This window comes from Microcaecilia unicolor, chromosome 7 (assembly GCF_901765095.1).
Source record: "Microcaecilia unicolor chromosome 7, aMicUni1.1, whole genome shotgun sequence".
Lineage (NCBI taxonomy): Eukaryota > Metazoa > Chordata > Amphibia > Gymnophiona > Siphonopidae > Microcaecilia > Microcaecilia unicolor.
Genome location: NC_044037.1, coordinates 132,205,295 through 132,231,492, shown reverse-complemented (window position 1 = coordinate 132,231,492; position 26,198 = coordinate 132,205,295). Strand labels below are relative to the sequence as shown.

Here is a 26,198-nt window from a genome sequence, read left to right as displayed (position 1 = left end):
GTTTGGTTCTTTCGACCCCAATAGGAAGGGGGTCGCTGTCGAGAAACGCACCATTTCCAATTGGCTAGCAGATTGCATTTCCTTCACTTACGCCCAGGCTGGGCTGACTCTTGAGGGTCATGTCATGGCTCATAGTGTTAGAGCCATGGCAGCGTCAGTGGCCCACTTGAAGTCAGCCACTATTGAAGAGATTTGCAAGGCTGCGACATGGTCATCTGTCCACACATTCACATCACATTACTGCCTCCAGCAGGATACCCGACGCGACAGTCGGTTCGGGCAGTCGGTGCTGCAGAATCTGTTTGGGGTTTGAATCCAACTCCACCCTCCTGGGCCCGGTTTTATTCTGTTCAGGCTGCACTCCCAGTTAGTTGTTCTTCGTAGGTCAATTTCTGTTATGTCCTCGCCGTTGCGAGGTCCAATTGACCCTGTTTGTTGTTTTGAGTGAGCCTGGGAGCTAGGGATACCCCAGTCGTGAGAACAAGCAGCCTGCTTGTCCTCGGAGAAAGTGAATGATACATACCTGTAGCAGGTGTTCTCCGAGGACAGCAGGCTGATTGTTCTCACCTTCCCTCCCTCCTCCCCTTTGGAGTTGCGTTTTTTCCTCATTTCTTTGCTTGTCATTTAACTGAGTGGGAGCGCACGGGCGGGAAGACGGCCACGCATGCACGGTGGGCGTACCCCGCGTGCGGGACCTCCAGCGAGATTTTTCTTCTGGATTCGAGGGGCTGCCGTGGACCTCAACCAGTCGTGAGAACAATCAGCCTGCTGTCCTCAGAGAACACCTGCTACAGGTATGTATCATTCGCTGATCTGTGGTTGGCAGATGGGATATATCCTTAAGAGTGTGGACAAAATAATTGGGTAGTAGTGCTCTGAAATGTCCCAACCCCCTTTTGGCTTTTGATTTTGGCATACAAAAGTGGTGGCCTCAAGTTTACATTCTGACTTCTTTTGTTTAACCCCTCCCTCCTCCATGGGCAGGAGGGACACATGCTTTTACCAGGTGTGAGTTGAGGCTTGTATAAAAGGCTTGTATAAAGGCAGTATTGTAATTAAACCGGGGAGGAGACACATCTATATTTTGAGCATTTCTATATGTTTTGCAGGAAATATAATGATTGATTATACATATGTTGAATGCACATCAGCAGTGATGCAGGCACTAAAACAGTTCCAGGACCGCTTTCCAGAGCACAGAGCCCAGGAGATCAGGTAAGGCTAATGAAAGGCAGAATGCAAGGAATGGAGTAAATCTCTCCACCATCTTCACACACCCTTACACCTATCTATCAAACATAAAGCTGACAGAAAGGAGCTGCTGAGTGTGTACATCAAACAGTTATGGGGCATACACATATTACACCCTTTTTGGGTGTAATTGGGGAACGTGACTCTGTCTAAATTATGTGACAAATACGAAACAGCAGCATTTTGGTATTAGACAATGTACTGTTGGAAAGTAAGCATGTTCCCTTTATTTATGTGTCCGAGTCCTAATGTCCAAGATACACTAAAAAATACTGAGACAACACCGCAAAGATATTATAAAAGTAGATTATTTATTTACATAGCAGCAAGAACAAGTGGAGGAGTAGCTTCATGGTTAGTGCAGCAGGCTTTGATCCTGGCAACCTTTTGATAAAGTTTCTCATGAGAGACTCCTGAGAAAATTAAAGTCATGGGATAGGAGGCAAGTTTCTGGTGTGGATTAGGAATTGGTTATTGTACAGAAAACAGAGGGTAGGGTTAAATGGTTATTTCTCTCGGTGGAGCAGAGTGAACAGTGGAGTGGCGCAGAGATCTTTACTGGGACCGGTACTATCTCTCTATATAAAAGGCAAAACCAACGTTCTATGAAGCCTCCAGCCGGAAGTGTGAAGGGGGCGAGATATCCGGTTTCCCTATGAGTGTCTGCCCCGCCCTCTCTGTAACACAGTCAGTGAAGGAAAACAGCAGAGCACGAAATCAAATCGCTGGCTCTGTAACACTGAAGGACTCAGAGGGGGGAGGGGAGAGAGGCCAGAGGGCAGGGACACACACACTCCCACATGCACACAGAAGAAAACATTGCTAGCCCCCGTTTCATTTGCATCAGAAACGGGGCTTTTTTACTAGTTTAACATATTTATAAATGATATGGAACTCAGAACGATGAGCGAGGTAATCAAATTTGCAGATGATACAAAACTATTCAAGGTTGTTAAAACATGTGCAGACTGTGAAATATTGCAGGAAGACCTTAGGAAATTGAAAGACTGGGCATCCAAATGGCAGATGACATTGAATGTGGACAAATGCAAGGTGATGTACATTGTAAAGAATACTCCGAATCATAGTTACCTGATGCTAGGGGTCCATCTTGGGGGTCAGCGCTCAAGAAAAAGATCTGGGTGTCATCGTAGATAATACACTGAAATCTTCTACTCAGTGTGTGGCAGCGGCCAAAAAAGCAAACAGGATGCTATGAATTATTAGGAAACTAGTAAAAAAGGCCCGTTTCTGAGAGTAATGAAGCGGGCGCTAGCAAGGTATTTGTTTTCTGCAATGAATGTTTTGAAAGGGTTTTTTATTATAATTGTGTTGTGTTGGTAATGAATAATTGACATTTTTGTGTTTTGTGCAATTTCATTTTTTAATTTTTGTTTTTTTGTAGTGTTGGTTGTTTTGTTATTGTATTTGTAGGATGTAGTATAAGGAAGTTACAAAGCAGTTTGTGGTACATTGTTATTCATATCCTATTTGTTGTTTACATTTGTAATATTTCTTTATAAACAATGTTTTTGGTGTACATTTTCTTGGAATTTTGAATAATTTGTCCTTGTTCTGGTCCATCAATTATTTTAACAATTACATCACATGAATTCCTTACTCATGAAAATGCAACATATAGTTGCCCATGTGTGAACACGGGTTCTGGAAGATGAATGCCAACCTTGTTAAATGTTTGACCTTGTGATTTGTTAATGGTCATTGCAAATGCCAGTTTGACAGGAAATTGTCTTCTTCAGAGAGTGAATGGTAGGTCACTCTGTGAGGGTGCAAGGTCAATTCGTGGTATGAAAACCGTACTGCCTGCAGTTGATCCACTGATGATTTGAGCAATGATGATGTTTTGTTTCAAGTCTTTTACAATTAAGCGTGTTCCGTTACACAAACCTCGTATGGTGTTTAAATTTCTGAGTAGAATAATAATTGCACCTATTTTTAGGTTAAGTTTATGTGAAGGCATGCCAGTTGGTGTTTGCTCATGAAGGAACTCCATAGGATATAATTGTTGTTCATCTTCAGTGGAGTCTGTAATTGAATCTATGCTTAAGTAAGTAAGTGATTGTGGTGCCTTCTAAAATTTTTAGAACGTCCTCATTTATTTTGTCCACGTGAATTTTTTGCACACAGAATAGCCTTTTTAGCAAAGTTATGAACAGTGTCAGGGGTAATTTTGTTTCCAAAAACAGCCTGAACTATATCTCTGTAACAAATGTTCTCCGAGGACAAGCAGGCTGCTTGTTCTCACGACTGGGTGACGTCCGCGGCAGCCCCCACCAACCGGAAGAAGCTTCGCGGGCGGTCCGCACGCAGGGCACGCCCACCACGCATGCGCGGCCGTCTTCCCGCCCGTGCGCGACCGTTCCCGCCAGTCTTGTTTTTTCCGCGCTGGAGAGAGTCGTGCGTCGCCGCTCTCTCTTGTCAGCCCCGAAAAACCGTCGCGTTTTCGCGAATTTCTTATTTTTTGTTGTTTGTTTCTGGTTCCCGCACGTTCCGGACCCCTTTTTCTTTTTCTTGTTAAAAAAAAAAAAAAAGTGAACGCGCTTGTTTTTCCCTCGTTTTCTAGCGGGGGTGTCGCGTTGTGGCCGCGCGGTCGATTTATTGTTCGAGGTGTGATTTACCGCCACCATCGACGACTTTAATTTCGCTGACGCGATTTTTCCGTCGATGTCCTCGAAGGTCCCGAGTGGATTTAAGAAGTGTGGTCGGTGCGGCCGGCCTATCTCGCAGACCGACACCCACACTTGGTGCCTCGGGCCGGAGCACAATATCAAGTCGTGCTCTTTGTGTCTTGGTCTCCGGAAACGGACTCAGGTTGCGAGGCAAGTTCTACGGGACCGTCTTTTTGGAACTTGCGCCGGCCCCTCGACGTCGACCTCGACGGCATCGGTATCGACGGCCGGTTCTTCGGTACCGGTATCGATGTCCGCGAAATCGGCACCGATGGCATCGACCCCAGGAGCACAGGTCCCGTCGGCCCGCCGGTCCTCTGGTGAGGGTAGGGGTGAGAGGCCGCGTGGGCAATCGGCCCCGGTCACTCCCTCTGCCCATGGCCCTCGGGACCGAACCCTGTCTGACCCGGTTCCTCGAGACCGAGGGGGATCGACCTCCTCCTCCTCCGTTCCACCTGGCGCCGATGATGGGCACCGCAAAAAATCAAAGAAGCACTGTCATCGGTCGCTATCGGTGCCGGCGAGGAGTCGACGCCGAAGCGTCAGCGTCGAGAGGAGAGGTCCCCTTCGGTAGTGGAGGTACCGACGCGTCAGGGTCCCAGCACTTTCGGTGCAGCCTCCTGGACCCGAGCAGCTTCCGGCACAGACACCTCTACCAGCCCCCCCGTCTTTCCCGACAGCGGGCCTGGACGAGTGCCTCCGAGCCATCCTTCTGGGGATCCTGGAAGGGCTGATGCGCCAGGCTGTGCCGGCGCCGGGGGTGCTTGCGCCCTCGGCGCCGTTGACTGTGGCGCCGGCGAGCTCTAGCCCGGTGCCGAGGCCTTCGACACCGCCGCCGCTTGCGGCGCCGGTCTCGACCGCCATGCAGGTGGAGTCCCCGTCGACGGAGGGAGCTTCGTCCCCGCCGGCGCGGGAGTCCACCGCTCGACGACACCGAGGCCTCGGTGCCTCGACGTCGAGCCGGGCCCGGTTAAGGACTCCGCTACATGAGCTTATGTCCGATACCGAGGAAGAGGCCTCGTGGTGGGAAGAGGAGGACCCCAGATATTTCTCCTCAGAGGAGTCTGCGGGCCTCCCCTCTGACCCCACGCCTTCACCAGAGAGGAAGCTCTCGCCTTCTGAGAGCCTCTCCTTTGCCTCCTGTGTAAGGGACATGTCCATTTGCATTCCCTTCCCCGTGGTCTCTGTGGATGAGCCGAGGGCTGAGATGCTCGAGGTCCTCGACTATCCATCACCACCTAGAGAGTCCTCCACGGTGCCGTTGCACAATGTCCTCAAAGAGACACTGCTTCGGAACTGGATGAGTCCATTATCTAATCCCACCATTCCCAAGAAAGCAGAGTCCCAGTACAGAATCCACTCGGACCCCGAGTTAATGCGGCCCCAATTGCCCCATGACTCGGCGGTCGTGGATTCTGCTCTCAAGAGGGCACGGAGTTCGAGGGATACCGCCTCGGCGCCCCCGGGGCGGGAGTCTCGCACTCTGGACTCGTTTGGGAGGAAGGCCTACCAATCTTTCATGCTTGTGACCCGCATCCAATCTTACCAGCTCTACACGAGCATCCACATGCGGAATAATGTGAAGCAACTGGCGGACCTGGTTGATAAGCTCCCGCCGGAGCAGTCCAGGCCTTATCAGGAGGTGGTCAGGCAGCTGAAGGCGTGCAGAAAGTTCCTGTCCAGGGGTATCTATGACACCTGTGACGTGGCATCTCGTGCTGCGGCCCAAGGTATAGTGATGCGCAGGCTCTCATGGCTGCGTGCCTCTGACCTGGACAACCGCACCCAGCAGAGACTGGCCGACGTCCCTTGCCGGGGGGATAATATTTTTGGCGAGAAGGTCGAGCAGCTGGTGGACCAACTGCATCAGCGGGAAACCGCCCTCGACAAGCTCTCCCACCGGGCGCCTTCAGCATCCACCTCAGCAGGTGGACGTTTTTCCCGGGCCCGGCAGGCTGCGCCCTATGCTTTGCCAAGCGTAGGTACACCCAGCCGGCCCGAAGGCCTCGACAGGCACAGGGACAGCCCCAGCGCGCTCGTTCTCATCAACAGCATGCGCCTAAGCAGCCCCCTGCGCTTCCACAGCAAAAGCCGGGGACGGGCTTTTGACTGGATCCACGGGAACATAGCCGCCCTCAAAGTGTCCGTGCCGGACGATCTGCCGGTTGGAGGGAGGTTAAAATTTTTTCACCAAAGGTGGCCTCTCATAACCTCCGACCAGTGGGTTCTCCAAATAGTGCGGTGCGGATACGCCCTAAATTTGGCCTCCCTTCCACCAAATTGTCCTCCGGGAGCTCAATCCTTCAGCTCCCATCACAAGCAGGTACTTGCAGAGGAACTCTCCGCCCTTCTCAGCGCCAATGCGGTCGAGCCCGTACCACCCGGGCAGGAAGGGCAGGGATTCTATTCCAGGTACTTCCTTGTGGAAAAGAAAACAGGGGGGATGCGCCCCATCCTAGACCTGAGAGGCCTGAACAAATTCCTGGTCAAAGAAAAGTTCAGGATGCTTTCCTTGGGCACCCTTCTGCCAATGATTCAGAAAAACGATTGGCTATGTTCCCTGGATTTAAAGGACGCATACACTCACATCCCAATACTGCCAGCTCACAGACAGTATCTCAGATTCCGCCTGGGCGCACGGCACTTTCAGTATTGTGTGCTGCCCTTTGGGCTCGCCTCTGCCCCACGGGTGTTTACAAAGTGCCTCGTGGTGGTGGCGGCGTATCTACGCAAGCTGGGAGTGCACGTGTTCCCATATCTCGACGATTGGCTGTTCAAGAACACCTCGGAGGCAGGAGCCCTCCGGTCCATGCAGTGCACTATTCAACTCCTGGAGCTGCTGGGGTTTGTGATAAATTACCCAAAGTCCCATCTCCAGCCAACCCAGTCTCTGGAATTCATAGGAGCTCTGCTGAATACCCAGACGGCTCAGGCCTTCCTTCCCGAAGCGAGGGCCAACAACCTCCTGTCCCTGGCTTCGCAGACCAGAGCGTCTCAGCAGGTCACAGCTCGGCAGATGTTGAGACTTCTGGGTCATATGGCCTCCACAGTCCATGTGACTCCCATGGCTCGTCTTCACATGAGATCTGCTCAATGGACCCTAGCTTCCCAGTGGTTCCAAGCCACCGGGAATCTAGAGGATGTCATCCGCCTCTCCACCAGTTGCCGCACTTCACTGCTCTGGTGGACCATTCGGACCAATTTGACCCTGGGACGTCCATTCCAAATTCCACAGCCCACGAAAGTGCTGACGACGGATGCATCTCGCCTGGGGTGGGGAGCTCATGTCGATGGACTCCACACCCAGGGTCTGTGGTCCCTCCAGGAAAAGGATCTGCAGATCAACCTCCTGGAGCTCCGAGCGATCTGGAACGCACTGAAGGCTTTCAGAGATCGGCTGTCCTGCCAAATTATCCAAATTCGGACAGACAATCAGGTTGCAATGTACTACGTCAACAAGCAGGGGGGCACCGGATCTCGCCCCCTGTGTCAGGAAGCCGTCGGGATGTGGCGTTGGGCTTGCCAGTTCGGCATGCTCCTCCAAGCCACATACCTGGCAGGCGTAAACAACAGTCTGGCCGACAGACTGAGCAGAGTCATGCAACCGCACAAGTGGTCGCTCCATTCCAGAGTGGTACGCAAGATCTTCCGAGAGTGGGGCACCCCCTCGGTGGACCTTTTCGCCTCTCAGACCAACCACAAGCTGCCTCTGTTCTGTTCCAGACTTCAGACACACGGCAGGCTAGCGTCGGATGCCTTTCTCCTTCATTGGGGGACCGGCCTCCTGTATGCTTATCCTCCCATACCTTTGGTGGGGAAGACCTTACTGAAGCTCAAGCAAGACCGCGGCACCATGATTCTGATAGCGCCCTTTTGGCCCCGTCAGATCTGGTTCCCTCTTCTTCTGGAGTTGTCCTCCGAAGAACCGTGGAGATTGGAGTGTTTTCCGACTCTCATTTCGCAGAACGACGGAGCGTTGCTGCACCCCAACCTTCAGTCCCTGGCTCTCACGGCCTGGATGTTGAGGGCGTAGACTTCGCTGCGTTGGGTCTGTCGGAGGGTGTCTCCCGTGTCTTGCTTGCCTCTAGGAAGGATACCACTAAAAAGAGTTACCTTTTCAAGTGGAGGAGGTTTGTCGTTTGGTGTGAGAGCAAGGCCCTAGAACCTCGTTCTTGCCCTGCACAGAACCCGCTTGAATACCTTCTGCACTTATCAGAGTCTGGCCTCAAGACCAACTCAGTAAGGAATCACCTTAGTGCGATTAGTGCTTACCATTATCATGTGGAAGGTAAAGCCATCTCTGGAGAGCCTTTAGTCGTTCGATTCATGAGAGGCTTGCTTCTGTCAAAGCCCCCTATCAAGCCTCCTGCAGTGTCATGGGATCTCAACGTCGTCCTCACCCAGCTGATGAAACCTCCTTTTGAGCCACTGAATACCTGCCATCTGAAGTACTTGACCTGGAAGGTCATTTTCTTGGTGGCAGTTACTTCAGCTCGTAGGGTCAGTGAGCTTCAAGCCCTGGTAGCTCATGCTCCATATACCAAATTTCATCACAACAGAGTAGTGCTCCGCACCCACCCAAAGTTCCTGCCGAAGGTGGTGTCGGAGTTCCATCTTAACCAGTCAATTGTCTTGCCAACATTCTTCCCCAGGCCGCATACCCGCCCTGCTGAACGTCAGTTGCACACAATGGACTGCAAGAGAGCATTGGCCTTCTACTTGGAGCGGACACAGCCCCACAGACAGTCCGCCCAATTGTTTGTTTCTTTCGACCCTAACAGGCTAGGGGTCGCTGTCGGGAAACGCACCATCTCCAAATGGCTAGCAGATTGCATTTCCTTCACTTACGCCCAGGCTGGGCTGGCTCTTGAGGGTCATGTCACGGCTCATAGTGTTAGAGCCATGGCAGCGTCAGTGGCCCACTTGAAGTCAGCCACTATTGAAGAGATCTGCAAGGCTGCGACGTGGTCATCTGTCCACACATTCACATCGCATTACTGCCTCCAGCAGGACACCCGACGCGACAGTCGGTTCGGGCAGTCGGTGCTGCAGAATCTGTTTGGGGTTTAAATCCAACTCCACCCTCCAGGACCCGAATTTATTCTGGTCAGGCTGCACTCTCAGTTAGTTGTTCTTCGTAGGTCAATTTCTGTTATACCCTCGCCGTTGCGAGGTTCAATTGACCTGGGTTCTTGTTTTGAGTGAGCCTGAGAGCTAGGGATACCCCAGTCGTGAGAACAAGCGGCCTGCTTGTCCTCGGAGAAAGTGAATGATACATACCTGTAGCAGGTGTTCTCCGAGGACAGCAGGCTGATTGTTCTCACCTACCCTCCCTCCTCCCCTTTGGAGTTGAGTTTTCATCTTTTTGCTTGTCATTCAACTAGCGGGAACGGTCGCGCACGGGCGGGAAGACGGCCTCGCATGCGCGGTGGGCGTGCCCTGCGTGCGGACCGCCCGCGAAGCTTCTTCCGGTTGGTGGGGGCTGCCGCGGATGTCACCCAGTCGTGAGAACAATCAGCCTGCTGTCCTCGGAGATCACCTGCTACAGGTATGTATCATTCACTTGCTGTTCAGGTATTTGAATAACATCTTGCAAACCGTGTGGACATGGTAGATTGCCGTTAGCTAAATCAATAAGCCAGTTGTTGTAATCTGTGTCCGCACAGCGGACATTAGTGTGTAATTTTAGTATTTTGAATTTGTTTCATAGTTTATTATACTTAATGCTTGCTTCAATTATTTTTGTTTGATCTCCATGTGGTACTACTGGTAGTGTTTGTCTGAAATCTCCACCAAGCAGAATAATTTTTCCTCCAAATGGTTTTTCATTTTTCATGATGTCTTTAAGCAGTCTATCTACAGCAGTAAGTGCCATAGTGGGTGCCATTGTAGCTTCATCCCACATAAGCATGCATGCATCTCTTATGATTGAAACATCGTTAGATGTTAATCTCATACTTGATGTGGAGTTGTCCAGTAGTGGAACAGGTAATTTAAATTGGGAATGATATGTTCGTCCTCCAGGGAGGAGATTTGCTGCAATTCCTGTTGAGGCGACAGCAAGTGCAATTCCACCATCTCCTCGGATAGTGCTGAGGATTGTTTTATATGTACATGTTTTGCCACTTCCACCTGGTCAATCTAGGAAAAAGCAGTTGTTGTTATTTGTATTGCAAGCAGAGATAACAGTATTAAAAGCTTCTCGTTGTTGAGGGGTTAGTTTTTCTTCCATTTGTTCAGCTGTACGTTTTTCATTTGCAATATTGAAGGCAAGGGTTGGATGTTCTGGTTTGTTGATAGCTTTTGGTAAACCAAAGTGTTCAACGTATTTGCCATGTGTATTTAGAATGGTTTGTATGTTTGTTAGACACAATTGTTCACAAACTGAGCACTCATTGTTGCAACCATGCATATGTTGAAATTCTTCCATCATGGAAAATTTGTATTTTTGATATAGTTGTAAAGCATTAGTTGGAATTGCAAAAACACAAATGTATGCAAATAGTTCTCTTATTTGCTGGGGGGCATGCTGCATGTTACTGCATCGTCTAATGTGCTCTCCCAGACAGTGTTGTCGTGAATGAGTCCCATTTTCTTTGCAGCTTCTTGAAATGTATTGTAAACAATATGCTGTACTGTTTTTTTTTGTCTATTAGATTGTAAGCTCTTTGAGCAGGGACTGTCTTTCTTCTATGTTTGTGCAGCGCTGCGTACGCCTTGTAGCGCTATAGAAATGCTAAATAGTAGTAGTAGTTTTAAATCTTCAAAGGACTTAGCTCCTGGTTGGTGTAGTAGTATCAACCTTAAACAGTATCATTCTGGATCTGCTGGTAAATGAACTGCATACATTCTGCCTATTGTTGTTGTATTTCCACTTTTCCTGCGTTTCCACGTTCGTTGAGTTTTGTCAAATGTGTAGTACATAGGAATATCAATGTATAGAATGTTGTTTGCTTGAGGATTTAGTTTAAACCATGCTGTCAAAGTGGTGTCCCTTTTTTTTAGCTGATTGTACTGCAGCCTCCACGTGTTCAGGGTGGAAGACAATGGTTTGTTGATCTGTTAACTGTATTGCTTCGGTATTGCAGCCTGCTCACTTGATCACCACAGACTGCTCACAGAATAGAATATTACAGGTTCTTTTAGATTCGTATTGGGTAAATGAAACTCTTTATTCGCACTTTAATTGGAGAATGTATAAGTCATTATTGTTACTGCATCACAATGATTAAGAAATACACACACTAATCGAGTACATTACTAAAGGAAGGCTATAGAAAAGTAAAATAAGAAAGATATTTATATATATATACATACATCATCATCACTGGTCAGGAATTACATGATTCAGCCCCTTATCTAATCAGCTGGGGGGCCCGTTGCAGCGAAAGCCTGAAGCGTCCAGACCAGGAACAAGTCTTTTCTGCACGATGCGTCCATCCACAGAATGAGCCCCAGAGTTCCGTCGCAACAAGCCCCCTTTTTAAGTTAAAACTTACCCAGAAATGTGCATGGGGATGCCGTCACACTCTCTCGGTTCAAGAAAACAAACCACTGGCCAGGTGACTTATTTACCAAACCTCAAAAGTACCCGCCCCCCTTCTGCACAAGCTGGCTTCAGGGACATACATTGTTCTTGAGAGGTGCCTTATCTCCTACACCTCCCTTCTGCACAAGCTAGCTTCTGGGACATACATTGTTCTTGAGAAGTACCTTATCTCCTACACCTCCCTTCTGCACAAGCTAGCATCAGGGACATACATTGTTCTTGAGAGGTGCCTTATCTCATTCTTTCCAGCCTGCTCTTTGAGATATACCAGGAAAGTCACTTTTGGGTCTAAGACAGGGGATTTTAAAAATGTATTATCGATTAAAGCAAGACTGAAAAGCAATTTTTAATATTTTCCATCAAAGCAAGTATATTTCCAAACTCTGTATAGTATGTGATTGGTGATGCATTTTGAAGCCATTTAGTCGCCATGCAGCTTCTGGAGCACTAATGTATCTTGAGTCTGTAAATGTTTTAATCTCATCATGTTGTGAATTCTTCTGCTCTGTAATTATGACGTTAGCACAATCATGTCCTTTGTAGACATATTTGAATAGGTATTTCACACTTTTAATCAATGCACATATTTCCACGTTAATATGTGAATTGTATTTTAAAAGTAAGTAAGGGTTATAAGGGACTACCCAACTGTTATTGATGAATTTTCCATGTAAAAGTGTTCCAACACCATTATCTCTTCTGCGGTATTTAGGGTAGCCATCATAGTTTGCAATGGTTTCATTTTGGAATGTTTTGGGGAATTGTTTTGAACACTTTCCAGAAAGCATGCATGGGAAGTTTAAGTTGTTTTCACTGCAAAGGCCATGAATCATATGTTTAGCGACAGTTGCATGTAGACGTGGAAATTTTTCTATGTCAGGAATTTCTGCGCATACAATTTTATCAATTAAATCTTTATTTTTCGGTTTGTGCTCTTCTTTTAGAATGATCAAAATATGTGCATGTGGTAAACCTCTTTTTTGGAATTCTATGACATGAATGTTGGCAAGAGGGACACCAAGTATATGGTCTTTGCATTTATCATTTAGTAATTGTTTGAGTTTTAAATGAAACTCCCTTGCCAATAAGTCTGGATGAAACTCTGGTGTCTGGCCTTGTTTTAAGTTGTCAGTAATCTCTTCCCATCTAGGGTTGCATGTCATAGTAATGAAGAGATCTGGTTTTCCATATTTGCGAACTATGGCCATTGCATCCTGGTAATTGTGATGCATATTTTGGGGGCTTCCTGAAAATGTTGATGGTAAAATGAATGGTTGTCCAGGTGTTAATCGTGCATCTGTTTGTTCACTTGCAAGGTGGTCCATTAATCCTGAGTATTTTTCTACGCGTAGTATTTGTTGATTTTGTCTGATGTAGTTGAGTCTGTTTGCCTCAGTTTTAATGTAGGCATCCACAAAGTATTGTTGTGTTAGTTTTCCTGCTGAAAGAAATGGTTTGAATTCATCTGTTTCAGCAAAACGATATCTATAGTACTGCATTTGTGTTACTCTCACTCTTTTTTTTTTTTTTTTTTTTTTTTTTTTGCTGGTGGGACAGGTGCATTAGACATTTAGGTTGTTCAGACAAAGGAACATGTATTCCCCAGCTTTGATTTCCATGTGGAAACAGTAATGGATATACCATAGGTTCTAGATTTGGATCTAACACATTGATTATCTTGGTCTTGTTGGGTTCATTTTTTATGTTTCAACTTTTTTATTGATGGAACAATCTGGCATATACAACCAAGTAACTTCAAAATCAATTATAAAATACAAGTGTTATGCATCTATACAAGGTGAATAATGTTTACCATCAAGATTTTGTTTCGTTTTCTCCCCCCCATCTCCCCCCTCCCTTTCCCCTCCCTCATGTCCACAATGCGATTTAGACTAGGCAATGCTTATTTTTATGTAAAAAAAAAAAAAGAAAAAAAAAGAAAAAAAAAAAGGTCATCATGGTGTGTTTTCAATAGTTCTCAGTTCTCCTGGCTCTGATTTTGGTCGTATCCTTTAGTTCGTCTCTGCATAGAACCATTGTTTGCAGGTAGGCATCCATTATCCCGGGAGGGAGCCCTTGTTCTTGTGGTCCCCTCACGGCTGAGCCATCAGTACTGTCGAGCATTGCCCAAATGTCCACCAGATCTTAATTATCAATAATGCAGTACATTTGGAAACATGTATATTAATTATTCCCTTTTCATAATGATACAAGATCTCGCCAATCCCTCCTCCCTCCCCCTTGCCAACCTTTGTTCGGGAGGAGATTTACTCGCTATGTAAATAACCGTAACTGTGTCACAACATGTTGAGCAATAGACTTCTGCCCCTTGGGCTAAGCCCTTGTAAATAAAGTCCCCATATTTGCATGAAACATTTTTTCCGTTTTGGATTACCTTTTGCCTCTCTGGCTTCCCATGTGGCCATCTCATGTATTTGGTTCCGCCAGTGCCAATAGGCAGGTGGATCGGGAGATACCCATTTTTGCAATATAGTCTTACGTGCTATCAGGCAGACCTTACGGCACCAAAGCCTAGGCCCTTTCGCCAATGCCGCAAACGCTGATTGCGTGTCCAGCACGTAATGTTCCCATGCCCCCCTTACCGGTGTCTGTGTCATGGTAGTTAGAAAACATTGAATTCGTCTCCAAAACATACGGACTCCAGGGCAATCCCAAAAGGCATGAAATAACGTGGGGGCTTCTTGGTCACATTTGACACATTTCACATTCCTCCCGGTGGTTATGTGTCCCCATTGCTTCCCTGACATATATGCCCTCATTACCACTCTATATCCACTCTCCCTAAGCCTTTCGTCTATGGTGAGCATCGGAATGCGCCTCAGTGTGGCCCCTACATCCCACCTCCCTAATGACCCTCCCGATTCATGTTCCCATTTTTGTTTAATATAGTCCAAGTTTTTTATGGGGGCGTTTTTCTCCATTGCTCGGCTTATAGAAGATACTGTCATTCCTAGTGCTTCCAGTGCCAGGAAGAAGGTTTGTATCTGACCTCCTATTTTTGATTGGAGTGTTGATTGGTTAAGGCTAGAAATATAATGTTTAGCTTGTACAAACGCAAAATAGTCCCCCCATGTATTCCCTATCTTATTTTTCAGGTCTTCGAATTTCAGGATATCTCCGTCCCTTCCTAGCAGATGTTCCACTTTTGTGATTCCCTGTGCCTCCCATCGAAGGAAGGCTGAGTTAGTTTGTCCAGGCTCAAAACTCGGGTTCCCTCTAAATGTTAAGAGTTCTGATGTTCCTGGTATTCCTCCCAGGGTCCTAACTAGCTCTTTCCATGCCTTACGCATGGATTGTAGCAAATGGCAACGTTTAAACTGGGCCGGAATTTGTCCCTGTTCTAAGTGTAATAATGTGATAACATCATACGGAGCGAAATATTCCTGTTCCATTTTCAATGGTGTGAAGACATTTGAGTGGCCTACCCAGTCTCCTATATGTCTGAGGAGACAAGCTTGGTTGTACAAGGCGAGGTCTGGCACTCCCAATCCTCCCCTATTCCATCTCCCTCTCATCACTGCGGCCTTTATTTGGGGTTTCTTTCTCGCCCAACAGAACCTGCTAAAGGCCCTGTTAATGTTCATTAATTCTTTGCGTGTCAGTCGAAGGGGGAGTGTCTGCAGGAGATACAACCACTTTGGGAATATTACCATACGTATTAAATTTATCCTGCCAACTAATGATAACGGGAGGCCCTCCCATCTATCTAGTCGATGTCTTGTCCCCTCTAACAGGGTGTGTACGTTTAAGTCATGCAGTTTTTCTAACTCCATGGTCAGTTGAATCCCCAAGTATTTAAAAGATCCTTCTGCCCAGCTTAAAGGGAACCCCTGACCCCATAAGGCCCTCACTTCCTCTGAGGAGGCCAAGGCTTCTGACTTAGTCAGATTCAGTTTTAGACCTGCATAGTCCCCATATTCTTCCAAGATCTCCATCAGAGCCGTGAACGATGACTTAGGTTTTGTAAGCATTACTAAGAGATCATCTGCAAAGGCTGCTATTTTGAATTCGGCCTGGCCTATGTGCATACCCTGTATCGTTTGACTAGCCTCAATGTCTCTGATCAATGGGTCAAGCGATAAGACAAATAGCAACGGGGATAACGGGCATCCTTGTCGGGTTCCTCTATATATCTGAAACTCCTCTGATTCCAATCCGTTGACCCGTATCTTAGCTTTTGGTCTATGATAAAGGGCTCGAATCCCTGACATAAAGCGACCATCAAACCCATATTTTTTTAATGTGGCGAACAGGAATGCCCAGTGTACTTTGTCGAACGCCTTTTCGGCGTCAAAACTTATTAGGAGGGATGGTGTATCTGTATGCTTCCTCCTTTCAAGAGCCCCTATGATTTTCCGCAAGTTCTTCGCTATTACCCTGCCCTCCACAAGTCCCGTTTGGGCTTCATGAATTAGCTTCGGCAGGACCTGTTTCATGCGGTTGGCCAGGATTTTTGCTAGCAATTTTATTGCTAGCAGACAGAGAGGTACATAGAGGGGACCTACAGGGATGTTGTAGAGAAGTCCCACCTCCAGTCAGGTAGCCCCTGTACTACCTTGGAGGAGGGAGGTCTCCTAGAAGGAGAGCATCACCCTGGTGAAGTAGGAAGTACTCCTGTAGCCAGGACCTGCCCACCGGGGGATGTATTATCCTTTCGCACCGAGGATATATCTCCAAATGTTGCCCGGGAGGGAAAGGTTAGGACAGCTGTTGTACTTGGTGATTCGATCATTAGGCATATAGATAGCTGGGTGGCTGGTGGACGTGAGGATCGCCTGGTGACTTGCCTGCCTGGTGCGAAGGTGGCGGACCTCACGCGTCACCTAGATAGGATTTTATATAGTGCTGGGGAGGAGACGGCTGTCTTGGTACATGTGGGTACTAATGACATAGGAAAATGTGGGAGAGAGGTTCTGGAAGCAAAATTTAGGCTCTTAGGTAGAAAGCTGAAATCCAGATCCTCCAGGGTAGCATTTTCTGAAATGCTACCTGTGCCACGCGCAGGGCCCAAGAGACAGGCAGAGCTCCAGAGTCTCAATGCGTGGATGAGACGATGGTGCAGGGAGGAGGGCTTTAGATTTGTTAGGAACTGGGCAACATTCTGGGGAAGGGGGAGCCTATTCCGAAAGGATGGGCTCCATCTTAACCAGAGTGGGACCAGGCTGCTGGCATCGGCGTTTAAGAAGGAGATAGAGCAGCTTTTAAACTAGAAATGGGGGGAAGGCTGACAGTCGCTCAAAAGAGCATGGTTCGGGATAAGGTATCTTTCAAAGATATCACCATAACAGGGAAGATAGAGTATCCTGATAGTGAGGTTGCAAAAGAGATTGTAGTAGATCGGGTATCTTTAAATAACAATAAAAATCAGACAAAAGATTGCCAATTAATACTGTCAAGTACTAAGCATGATGTACTTAGGAACAACAAACATAGTTTGAAATGTCTATATGCGAATGCCAGGAGCCTAAGAAATAAGATGGGGGAGTTGGAATATATTGCACTAAATGAAAAATTAGATATAATAGGCATCTCTGAGACCTGGTGGAAGGAGGATAACCAGTGGGACACTGTCATACCGGGGTACAAATTATATCGTAGTGATAGGGTGAATCGGATTGGTGGAGGGGTAGCATTGTATATTAACGAGAGCCTTGAATCAAATAGATTGAAAATTCTGCAGGAAACAAAACACTCCTTGGAATCACTGTGGATTGAAATTCCATGTGCAAAGGGGAAAAGGATAGTGATAGGAGTGTACTACCGTCCGCCTGGCCAGGACGAACAGACGGATGCGGAAATGTTAAAGGAAATCAGGGACGCAAACAAACTGGGCAACACAATAATAATGGGGGATTTCAATTACCCGCATATAGACTGGATTAATGTAACATCTGTACACGCAAGGGACATAGGATTTCTTGATGAAATCAAGGACAGCTTCATGGAACAGCTAGTTCAGGAGCCGACAAGAGAAGGAAAAATACTAGACTTAGTCCTTAGTGGTGCTCATGATCTAGTGCAGGGGGTAACGATACGAGGGCCGCTTGTTAACAGTGATCATAATATGATCGGTTTTGATATTGGCATTGAAGGAAGTGAAACTAGGAAATCAAGTACGCTAGCGTTTAACTATAGAAAAGGTGATTACGACAAAATGAGAAAAATGGTGAAAAAAAGACTGAAAGGAGCAGCTCGCAGAGTAAAAAACTTGCATCAGGCGTGGATGCTGTTTAAAAACACCATCCTGGAGGTTCAGGACAAATATATTCCACGTATTAGAAAAAAGGGAAAAAAGACTAAACGTCAGCCGGCGTGGCTAAACAGTAAGATAAAGGAAATCATTAGAGCCAAAAAACAATCCTTCAGAAAGTGGAGAAGAGAACCAACTGAAAGTAACAGGATAGATCATAAGGAATGCCAAGCCAAATGCAAAGCGGAGATAAGGAGGGCAAAAAAGGACTTTGAGAAGAAATTAGCGTTGGAAGCAAAAATACATAGTAAAAATTTTTTTAGATACATTAAAAGCAGGAAACCGGCCAAAGAGTCGGTTGGGCCGCTGGACGAAAATGGTGTTAAAGGGGCGATCAAGGAGGACAAAGCCGTAGCGGAGAAATTAAATGAATTCTTTGCTTCGGTCTTCACCAAGGAGGATTTGGGGGGGACACCGGTGCCGGAAAGAATATTTGAAGCGGGGGAGTCGGAGAAACTAAACAAATTCTCTGTAACCTTGGAGGATGTAATGGGTCAGTTCAGCAAGCTGAAGAGTAGTAAATCACCGGGACCTGATGGTATTCATCCCAGAGTATTAATAGAACTAAAAAATGAACTTGCGGAGCTACTGTTAGAAATATGCAATCTGTCCCTAAAATCGAGTGTAGTACCGGAAGACTGGAGGGTAGCCAATGTTACTCCGATTTTAAGAAGGGTTCCAGAGGAGATCCGGGAAATTATAGACCGGTGAGTCTGACGTCGGTGCCGGGCAAGATGGTGGAGGCTATTATTAAGAATAAAATTGCAGAGCATATACAAAAACATGGACTGATGAGACAAAGTCAGCACGGATTTAGTGAAGGGAAGTCTTGCCTCACCAATCTAATGCATTTTTTTGAGGGGGTAAGCAAACATGTGGACAATGGGGAGCCGGTTGATATTGTATATCTGGATTTTCAGAAGGCGTTTGACAAAGTGCCGCACGAAAGACTCCTGAAGAAATTGCAGAGTCATGGAATCGGAGGTAGGGTATTATTATGGATTAAGAACTGGTTGAAAGATAGGAAGCAGAGAGTAGGATTGCGTGGCCAGTATTCTCAGTGGAGGAGGGTAGTTAGTGGGGTCCCGCAGGGGTCTGTGCTGGGTCCGTTGCTTTTTAATGTATTTATAAATGACCTAGAGATGAGAATAACTAGTGAGGTAATTAAATTCGCCGATGACACAAAATTATTCAGGGTCGTCAAGTCGCAGGAGGAATGTGAACGATTACAGGAGGACCTTGCGAGACTGGGAGAATGGGCGTGCAAGTGGCAGATGAAGTTCAATGTTGACAAGTGCAAAGTGATGCATGTGGGTAAGAGGAACCCGAATTATAGCTACGTCTTGCAAGGTTCCGCGTTAGGAGTTACGGATCAAGAAAGGGATCTGGGTGTCGTCGTCGATGATACGCTGAAACCTTCTGCTCAGTGTGCTGCTGCGACTAGGAAAGCGAATAGAATGTTGGGTGTTATTAGGAAGGGTATGGAGTCCAGGTGTGCGGATGTTATAATGCCGTTGTATCGCTCCATGGTGCGACCGCACCTGGAGTATTGTGTTCAGTACTGGTCTCCGTATCTCAAAAAAGATATAGTAGAATTGGAAAAGGTACAGCGAAGGGCGACGAAAATGATAGTGGGGATGGGACGACTTTCCTATGAAGAGAGGCTGAGAAGGCTAGGGCTTTTCAGCTTGGAGAAGAGACGGCTGAGGGGAGATATGATAGAAGTGTATAAAATAATGAGTGGAATGGATCGGGTGGATGTGAAGCGACTGTTCACGCTATCCAAAAATACTAGGACTAGAGGGCATGAGTTGAAGCTACAGTGTGGTAAATTTAAAACGAATCGGAGAAAATTTTTCTTCACCCAACGTGTAATTAGACTCTGGAATTCGTTGCCGGAGAACGTGGTACGGGCGGTTAGCTTGACGGAGTTTAAAAAGGGGTTAGATAGATTCCTAAAGGACAAGTCCATAGACCGCTATTAAATGGACTTGGAAAAATTCCGCATTTTTAGGTATAACTTGTCTGGAATGTTTTTACGTTTGGGGAGCGTGCCAGGTGCCCTTGACCTGGATTGGCCACTGTCGGTGACAGGATGCTGGGCTAGATGGACCTTTGGTCTTTCCCAGTATGGCACTACTTATGTACTTATGTACTTATGTACTTATAATAGGGAAATTGGGCGATATGACTCTACACATTGTGGATCCCTACCGGGCTTGGGCAGCACCACTATATGTGCTAAAGATAGGCCTTCCGGGGGTTGTTCCTTGTCAACTATGCTATTGAAATATTTAGTTAATGTCGGAGCAATGTGTTCCCCTAGGATCTTATAAAATTCTATGCGGAACCCATCAGGACCAGGCGCTTTAAGCAATTGTCCTTGTTTTATACCCAGCATTACTTCTGCCTCCGTGATTGGTTCATTCAATTTATCTTTATCCCTTTGGCTGAGGGCCGGCAGGTCTAAATTGTCTAGATAGAGAGACTCTGATAGCCCCCTGTCCTCCGGCATCATGTATAGATTATCATAAAATTTAGCAAACGCCTCACATATCTTTTCTGCTGTGCATTCCAGTTTCCCTTGTTCCCCTCTCACTTGTAGGACCTGTCTTGTGCTCCCTCTCGGGTTGGCTAATCTTGCTAATAGACGCCCTGCTTTATTCCCAAATCTGTGTAAGTGAAATTTATAATATGCTTGAGACTTCGAAGCCCGCTGGTGCAACAATGTGTTTAATGTGACTTGAGTTTCCATAAGATTAGCTCGATGTGATTCTGTGTGTGTCCGGCCATAGGCCTGCAGAGCCTTGCATATCAATTTACTTAGTCTTATAATTTCCCTATTTCTCGCTGATCTAAGGTGGTGATGGTAACTAATTATTTCGCCTCGCAACACAGCTTTCGCTGCATCCCAAAATAAAAGTGGGTTCTCTATGTGTTGCCGGTTCGTTGCTTTATAATCTTCCCAACTCTCCTTTAATTTGATCTTAAATTTCTCGTCACCAGTCAGTTCTAGCGGAAACTGCCAGGAGCCCCCTTTGTGTCTTCGTTCCTCCCATTCCCATTCCATACTCACCCACGCATGATCTGAGATCGTGTAAGGTCCTATATGCGTATCCTTTACCTTTCCTAGCATGTTTTCAGTGATTAATATATAATCTATTCTGGCTTGGGATGCGTGGGCTCTCGCGTGGTGAGTATAGTCTCTTTCAGTGGGATGTAACACCCTCCACACATCTATCAAATGCAGCGTCTGTCCTAATCTTTTCAAGCCCTTATTAGACGCCGCCAAATCACTTCTTTTACCCTGGGTGCTATCAATCGAGGCATCCCATACCGTATTAAAGTCTCCCCCTACCAACATCTGTTCCCCACGATATGAGAGTAAATGTTGTAGTATTTGGTTGTAAAAGTGCTTGTCAAATTGATTAGGGGCGTAGATGTTGCCTACTAACAGTTTTTGTCCCGATATCTCCACTTCCACGAGCACATAACGGCCTCTTGCGTCCGTCACCATGGGGCGTACCGCTGTGGTCAGCCCTTTACGAATTAATATCGCTACCCCTCCTTTTTTCCCTTGTGCTCCCGCTGAGACGCATTCCTCCACCCACCATGTCCTGAGTTTTGCATGTTCCTCCTGGCTAAGGTGTGTTTCTTGCAGCAAGGCAATATCTATATTATTTCTCTGTAACTGTTGCAAGATTTTTGTTCTCTTTATGGGTGAGTGTATACCCCCCACGTTCCAAGTAACGAGCCTAACCATAATCTGTAGGTCCTACTATGCTCTGTAATGTAACTCTCTTTTCATGTTGTCTTGTCAGGAGGGCACCCCAGCCTATGCCCCCCCCAATCCCGCTTTCGACATTTGCCTTGTCTCTGTTTCAGTGTTCTTCCCCTCCCCCTAACGCATTGGTTGGCTTTGTTCCCTTTTATCCCTCCCACCCAAATCTCTACTCCTTCCCCTACCCATCCCCCCACCCCATTCTTCTGACCCCTCCCCCCTTGTTCCATGTTTCCCAATATAGGAACCGATCACTTTTGTCACCTCCCGACCTCCCTCCCCTTCATGATCTCATCCGTTATATACTCTGGACTTTTAAAGCCCATCCAATTCGTTTTCTAACCCCCTTAGCAATCGACCCTCGACAAACAATATAATCCCCTAATACAGATTCCTTATACTTCTCAGATTATGTCTCCCCTCATATGATAGTGCATATTAAGATCATTTATACCATCAATCGGGCTTTGGTGTGGGCAGGCCCCGATCAATATAAATTTTCAGGTTCCACCTCCAGTCATAGGTATTACACCTCCTATCTGTCTTAAATCTCTAGGTTTGTCCATTATATTCTTGAGGTCTGTCCCTGTAGTGTAAGTTATGCGGGTATGAACCCCTCCAGTTAGTCAGAATCCTTATGCCCTATACAACTTTAACAAACGTTAACCTCAACTGTTCAAAAGATCTGTTATCTAGTCAAACCTGTCAAAACTGTGGCTGATGTCCATGAGATCTCTCTCTAGTTAACAAACATTAACATCCGCTGTTGAGATGATCTGTTATCTAATCGAACCTTGCGAGCCTGTGGCTGATGTCCATAAGATCTTTCTCTAGTTAAGAGGCAGCGTAGCACCCCGTCCTCTCCTCTGATTCATGCCGGGGTGTCTCTCCCAGTGCTTCCCATGTCTTCTGTCTCGATCTGGGCCACAAATTTTTTCGCCTCCACTGCGTCAAATACATGTGTTGATCCTTTATACACGATCTTCAACTGCCTGGGTACATCAGGTTGAATCTAATCTTCTGATTAAACAATGCTGTACACACCGGGGAGAAGGCGCGGCGTCTCCCCGCCACCCCCGCCGAATAATCTTGAAAACATAGTATTCTTTTCTGTTCATATATCAGCACATTGTCTTTCCTGGAGGCTTGCAAAATATATTGTTTGTGTTGAAAATTCAAAACCCGCAAAATGAGTACTCTGGGTTTATTGGTGCTGTCTGTACGAGGTCCCAGGCGGTGGGCCCTCTCTACTCTCAAGGGGCCCATGTGCGCAGGGAAGGCCACTCTTGCAGTAAGCCAGCGTTCCAGCTCCATAATTAAGTCCCTGCCACCCATGGCCTCTGGAAGTCCCACCAGACGCAGATTATTGCGTCTAGAACGATTCTCCAGTTCTTCTACTTTTTGTTCTAGCGCTTCAACGCGTCCTCTGGATGTTTTTTGTTCGGCCTCCACCTCCTGTAATTTATCCTCCACCACGCTCGTTCGAGTTTGACAAGCCACGCATTCTCTCGCCAAGTCCTCCATTCGCGAGTGCAGCTTCTCCAATTTGGAGTCGATGGGGGCTAATCTGCGCTCTAGTAGCTCCTCCATAACGGCGGACATCTCCGCCGTTATCTCCGCCACCCACGCCGAAGAAACTGCTGTGCTGGATTTTTCCGGCGAGGACGCCATTTTGGGGTCTGGTTGTTTTTGCCGCAACTTCTCTTTTTGAGCGGTTTTCGCAGCCATCCCCGGCGTATGCTGTCCGATACTCACTCGCTGGAGTTTAATCTATGCTCCGATGTGTTGTAGCACGCACTCTGGGTCCGTGATTGTTCAGCTCAACGGGGAAGGAGGATCGGGGTCGGAGAGCTCTTCAGGTGCGTCTGCTCTCCGCCATGGCGTCACGTGATCTCCCCTGGGTTCATTTTTTTTTGTTCCTGCAGTGTATTATGAGATCTCGATGTAATGGAGGTTCTCCGTCTGTGTTTTGAAAAATGAAAGCCACCTCATTTGCTCTAGGGGCATTATATCTTCGTTGATCATTTTTTCGATCTTGTACAATAGCCATTGAGATTCTAGGTGGTTCTATTGTTAGTCGTTGTGCTTCTGTGATGCATTCTCTACTTCATAGAGCATTTTGCAGGCCTGTGCAAAAGGATTGTCACGTGCCATAATATTGCTTAATAGTGTCATTAATGTGTCATTGATGTTTGAATTTGTTTTGATTTGTAGCCTCTGGATGGCAGCTTCCTCTGGATCTAGAATATATAATTGAGCATATTGTCTTTTATGTTCATTATCAGGATGTAGTGATGATGTTCTATGGTAAATATTGCTGTTAATTCTGAAGCAGTAAGGGCCCATATCCAGGTGGTGGTGAAATGTTAGCTCCCACAGAGGCAAAAGCTAAGGAACTATTAATAGACCGAATGTTTTTCATAAAAAGTTTTAGAATATTGATGTTCCCCTGATAGAAGTTTTTGTATAATTTCATGACATCTAATAGGTGGAAGATGTACTTTGCCCTTACTACAGCATTTTGTAAATAGTTTGTCGGAAGGTGTTTCATTCTTAAAATGTTTTGCTTGACAAAATATGCATTTAGCGTTCATGGCACCACAACTGTAGTATGGAGTGTTGTTCTCATTTACACAATCTGTTATTTCAATTGCGGAGTTTGTAGTTGTACAGTGTGTTGTCACTGGAGGCTGTCTTAACTGTTGTTCTGTTTGTCTTTCCGTCTCTGTAAATATACTCTTCTATTCCTATTTTTTACTTCATCTGTCATTTTTTGTATTTGTGTGCGTTCTATACAGTGGTGTGCTGGTAAATTTTTAACAGGCTCTCTCCCCCATCCACCTCTGCGCCCCCCATCCACCTCTGCGTGCCCCCTCCCTCCCACACACACATAAATTGCAAAGCTGGCTATTCCCAGGAAGAGAGTTAGCTGGTAAAGTATTAACAACATGTAATTTTATTCTACATTATTGGTACAAAGGATATACACATGGTTTTGCTTTTTAAACCCAAGGTAAATCCTAAGGGTGGTTGAACAATAAACTGTGTTGTTTGTGACTTTACTTGTTTTGGAGTGCTTTGGGTCCTCCTACTGATCTGTACATGTGCTGTCTGGAATTTTGGAAGAAAGAAATAAGGAAATAAAAATTAAATTTTGGACGTACTCTGTAGAAGTTGTTTTCTTTTGCAATGTGATGTGATGGATGGATGCCTGTTCTGGTGTATGAATGTGATAATGTTTGAATAACTACCTATACTAAATGGCTATGGATTTCTGAACATATGGTATCATTAAAGGACAAACGTTTAAATGCTCAGTTGGGTACATATCATATATATGCTAATCTCAAATGTTTCAGACATATCCATCTATTTGTTCCCATAATATAACTGAATTCTATTATTCTGTCCCAGTGTATTTTGAAATGTAAGCCAACTTTGCTTGGAATGTGTGATAAATGTTTTTAAAAAAATCCTTTCTCCTCCATCTTTTAAGACACAGCCTACCTGCTGGATAGTGATGGTGGCACAAGGAAAGCAAGTTTGGTCCAGTGAAGACTAACTCAAAATAACCTGGTGTTCCTTAGCTGGGCCGTAGTAGTATTACCATATTGAAAACGCGACCATACCAAGCCACAAAACAACCTTTTGGGTTAGATAGTGTTCACAATGAGCTCCTTTTATTACCGACCAGACAGAGATAAGAGTTTTCAGTTTTGGCACAGTATAAGTTATCACAAGAACAAAATATAAGAAAACCAATATGGGCTGCATTAGGGGCTTATATAGCCCATTTATGTATAAACAAAAAAAATCTGCATGAAACAAAATATTTATTTTGACTAATAAAACCACTTCCCCCTGAAACGTTCAAAACAGAATAAACCATTTGTGTATCTAAAAGGTAACTTTCTACAAAACAGATCTGATTCCATGTGTGCCCCAATGAAAGGAGAGTTTAATAATAATTCTACTTCCATTTAATTTCAATATATATTACATCAATTTTATAGATTACAACAACAGTTAACTTAAGACGAACCCAGCAGAAAACAGGATATCCTCACTGAAAATTGGCCATTCATGCCCTGAAATTTGGCCATTCATGCCCATTACCATTATTGTCCTCTTTCTCCCATCCAGAGTAGTGCTCTATCTTGCCCCCCCAGGCCCCCCCTTCCTTTTCACATTTTGATCCCCCCCCCCCCCCCCCCCCCCCGGGACCCAGGCAGGCCCCTAGCTGCAGCTTGCTGCTCTGTAAAACTAGCACTAGCAGCAGCAGAAAATACAATAAAAAATGTTTTTAGTCAATTTAAATAAATATTAGATCGCTGGAGCCTACCTGGCTGGAATGGAACTGGAAGTGAAGATCCATGACGACGAGGAGGGAGGACTGGACCAGGACGATATAGTAGACTGGTGGCCTGGCTGGCCGGCAAGGCAGGGGTGTGAGGATACGGAGACAGCGTGCACTGAAGCAAGCAGAAGGCGCCAAACACCTGCAGGACTTAGGATCCGTTAAGCAAGAAGGGCGCGCAGGGTGCCGCAGGGGGAGGATGCGGAGGAAGACGTCGTGACGTGAGTCATGGGCGGGACTCAGACCAGAGAGGCGGGGAGACAGAGGGAGGAAGGAGCGGCATCGTGACGTCGATCATG

The 26,198-nt window shown here is 46.3% G+C and overlaps 1 protein-coding gene across 1 annotated transcript in view; it reads left to right on the top strand.

Annotated features, from left to right (window-relative positions):
* LSS (lanosterol synthase) overlaps nt 1–26,198 on the top strand; it is a 968,970-nt gene that overhangs the window by 644,413 nt on the left and 298,359 nt on the right. The window contains exon 17 of the mRNA XM_030210819.1: nt 1,110–1,215. Coding sequence (XP_030066679.1) covers nt 1,110–1,215 — 106 coding nt within the window. The remainder of the gene's footprint in view (nt 1–1,109; nt 1,216–26,198) is intronic.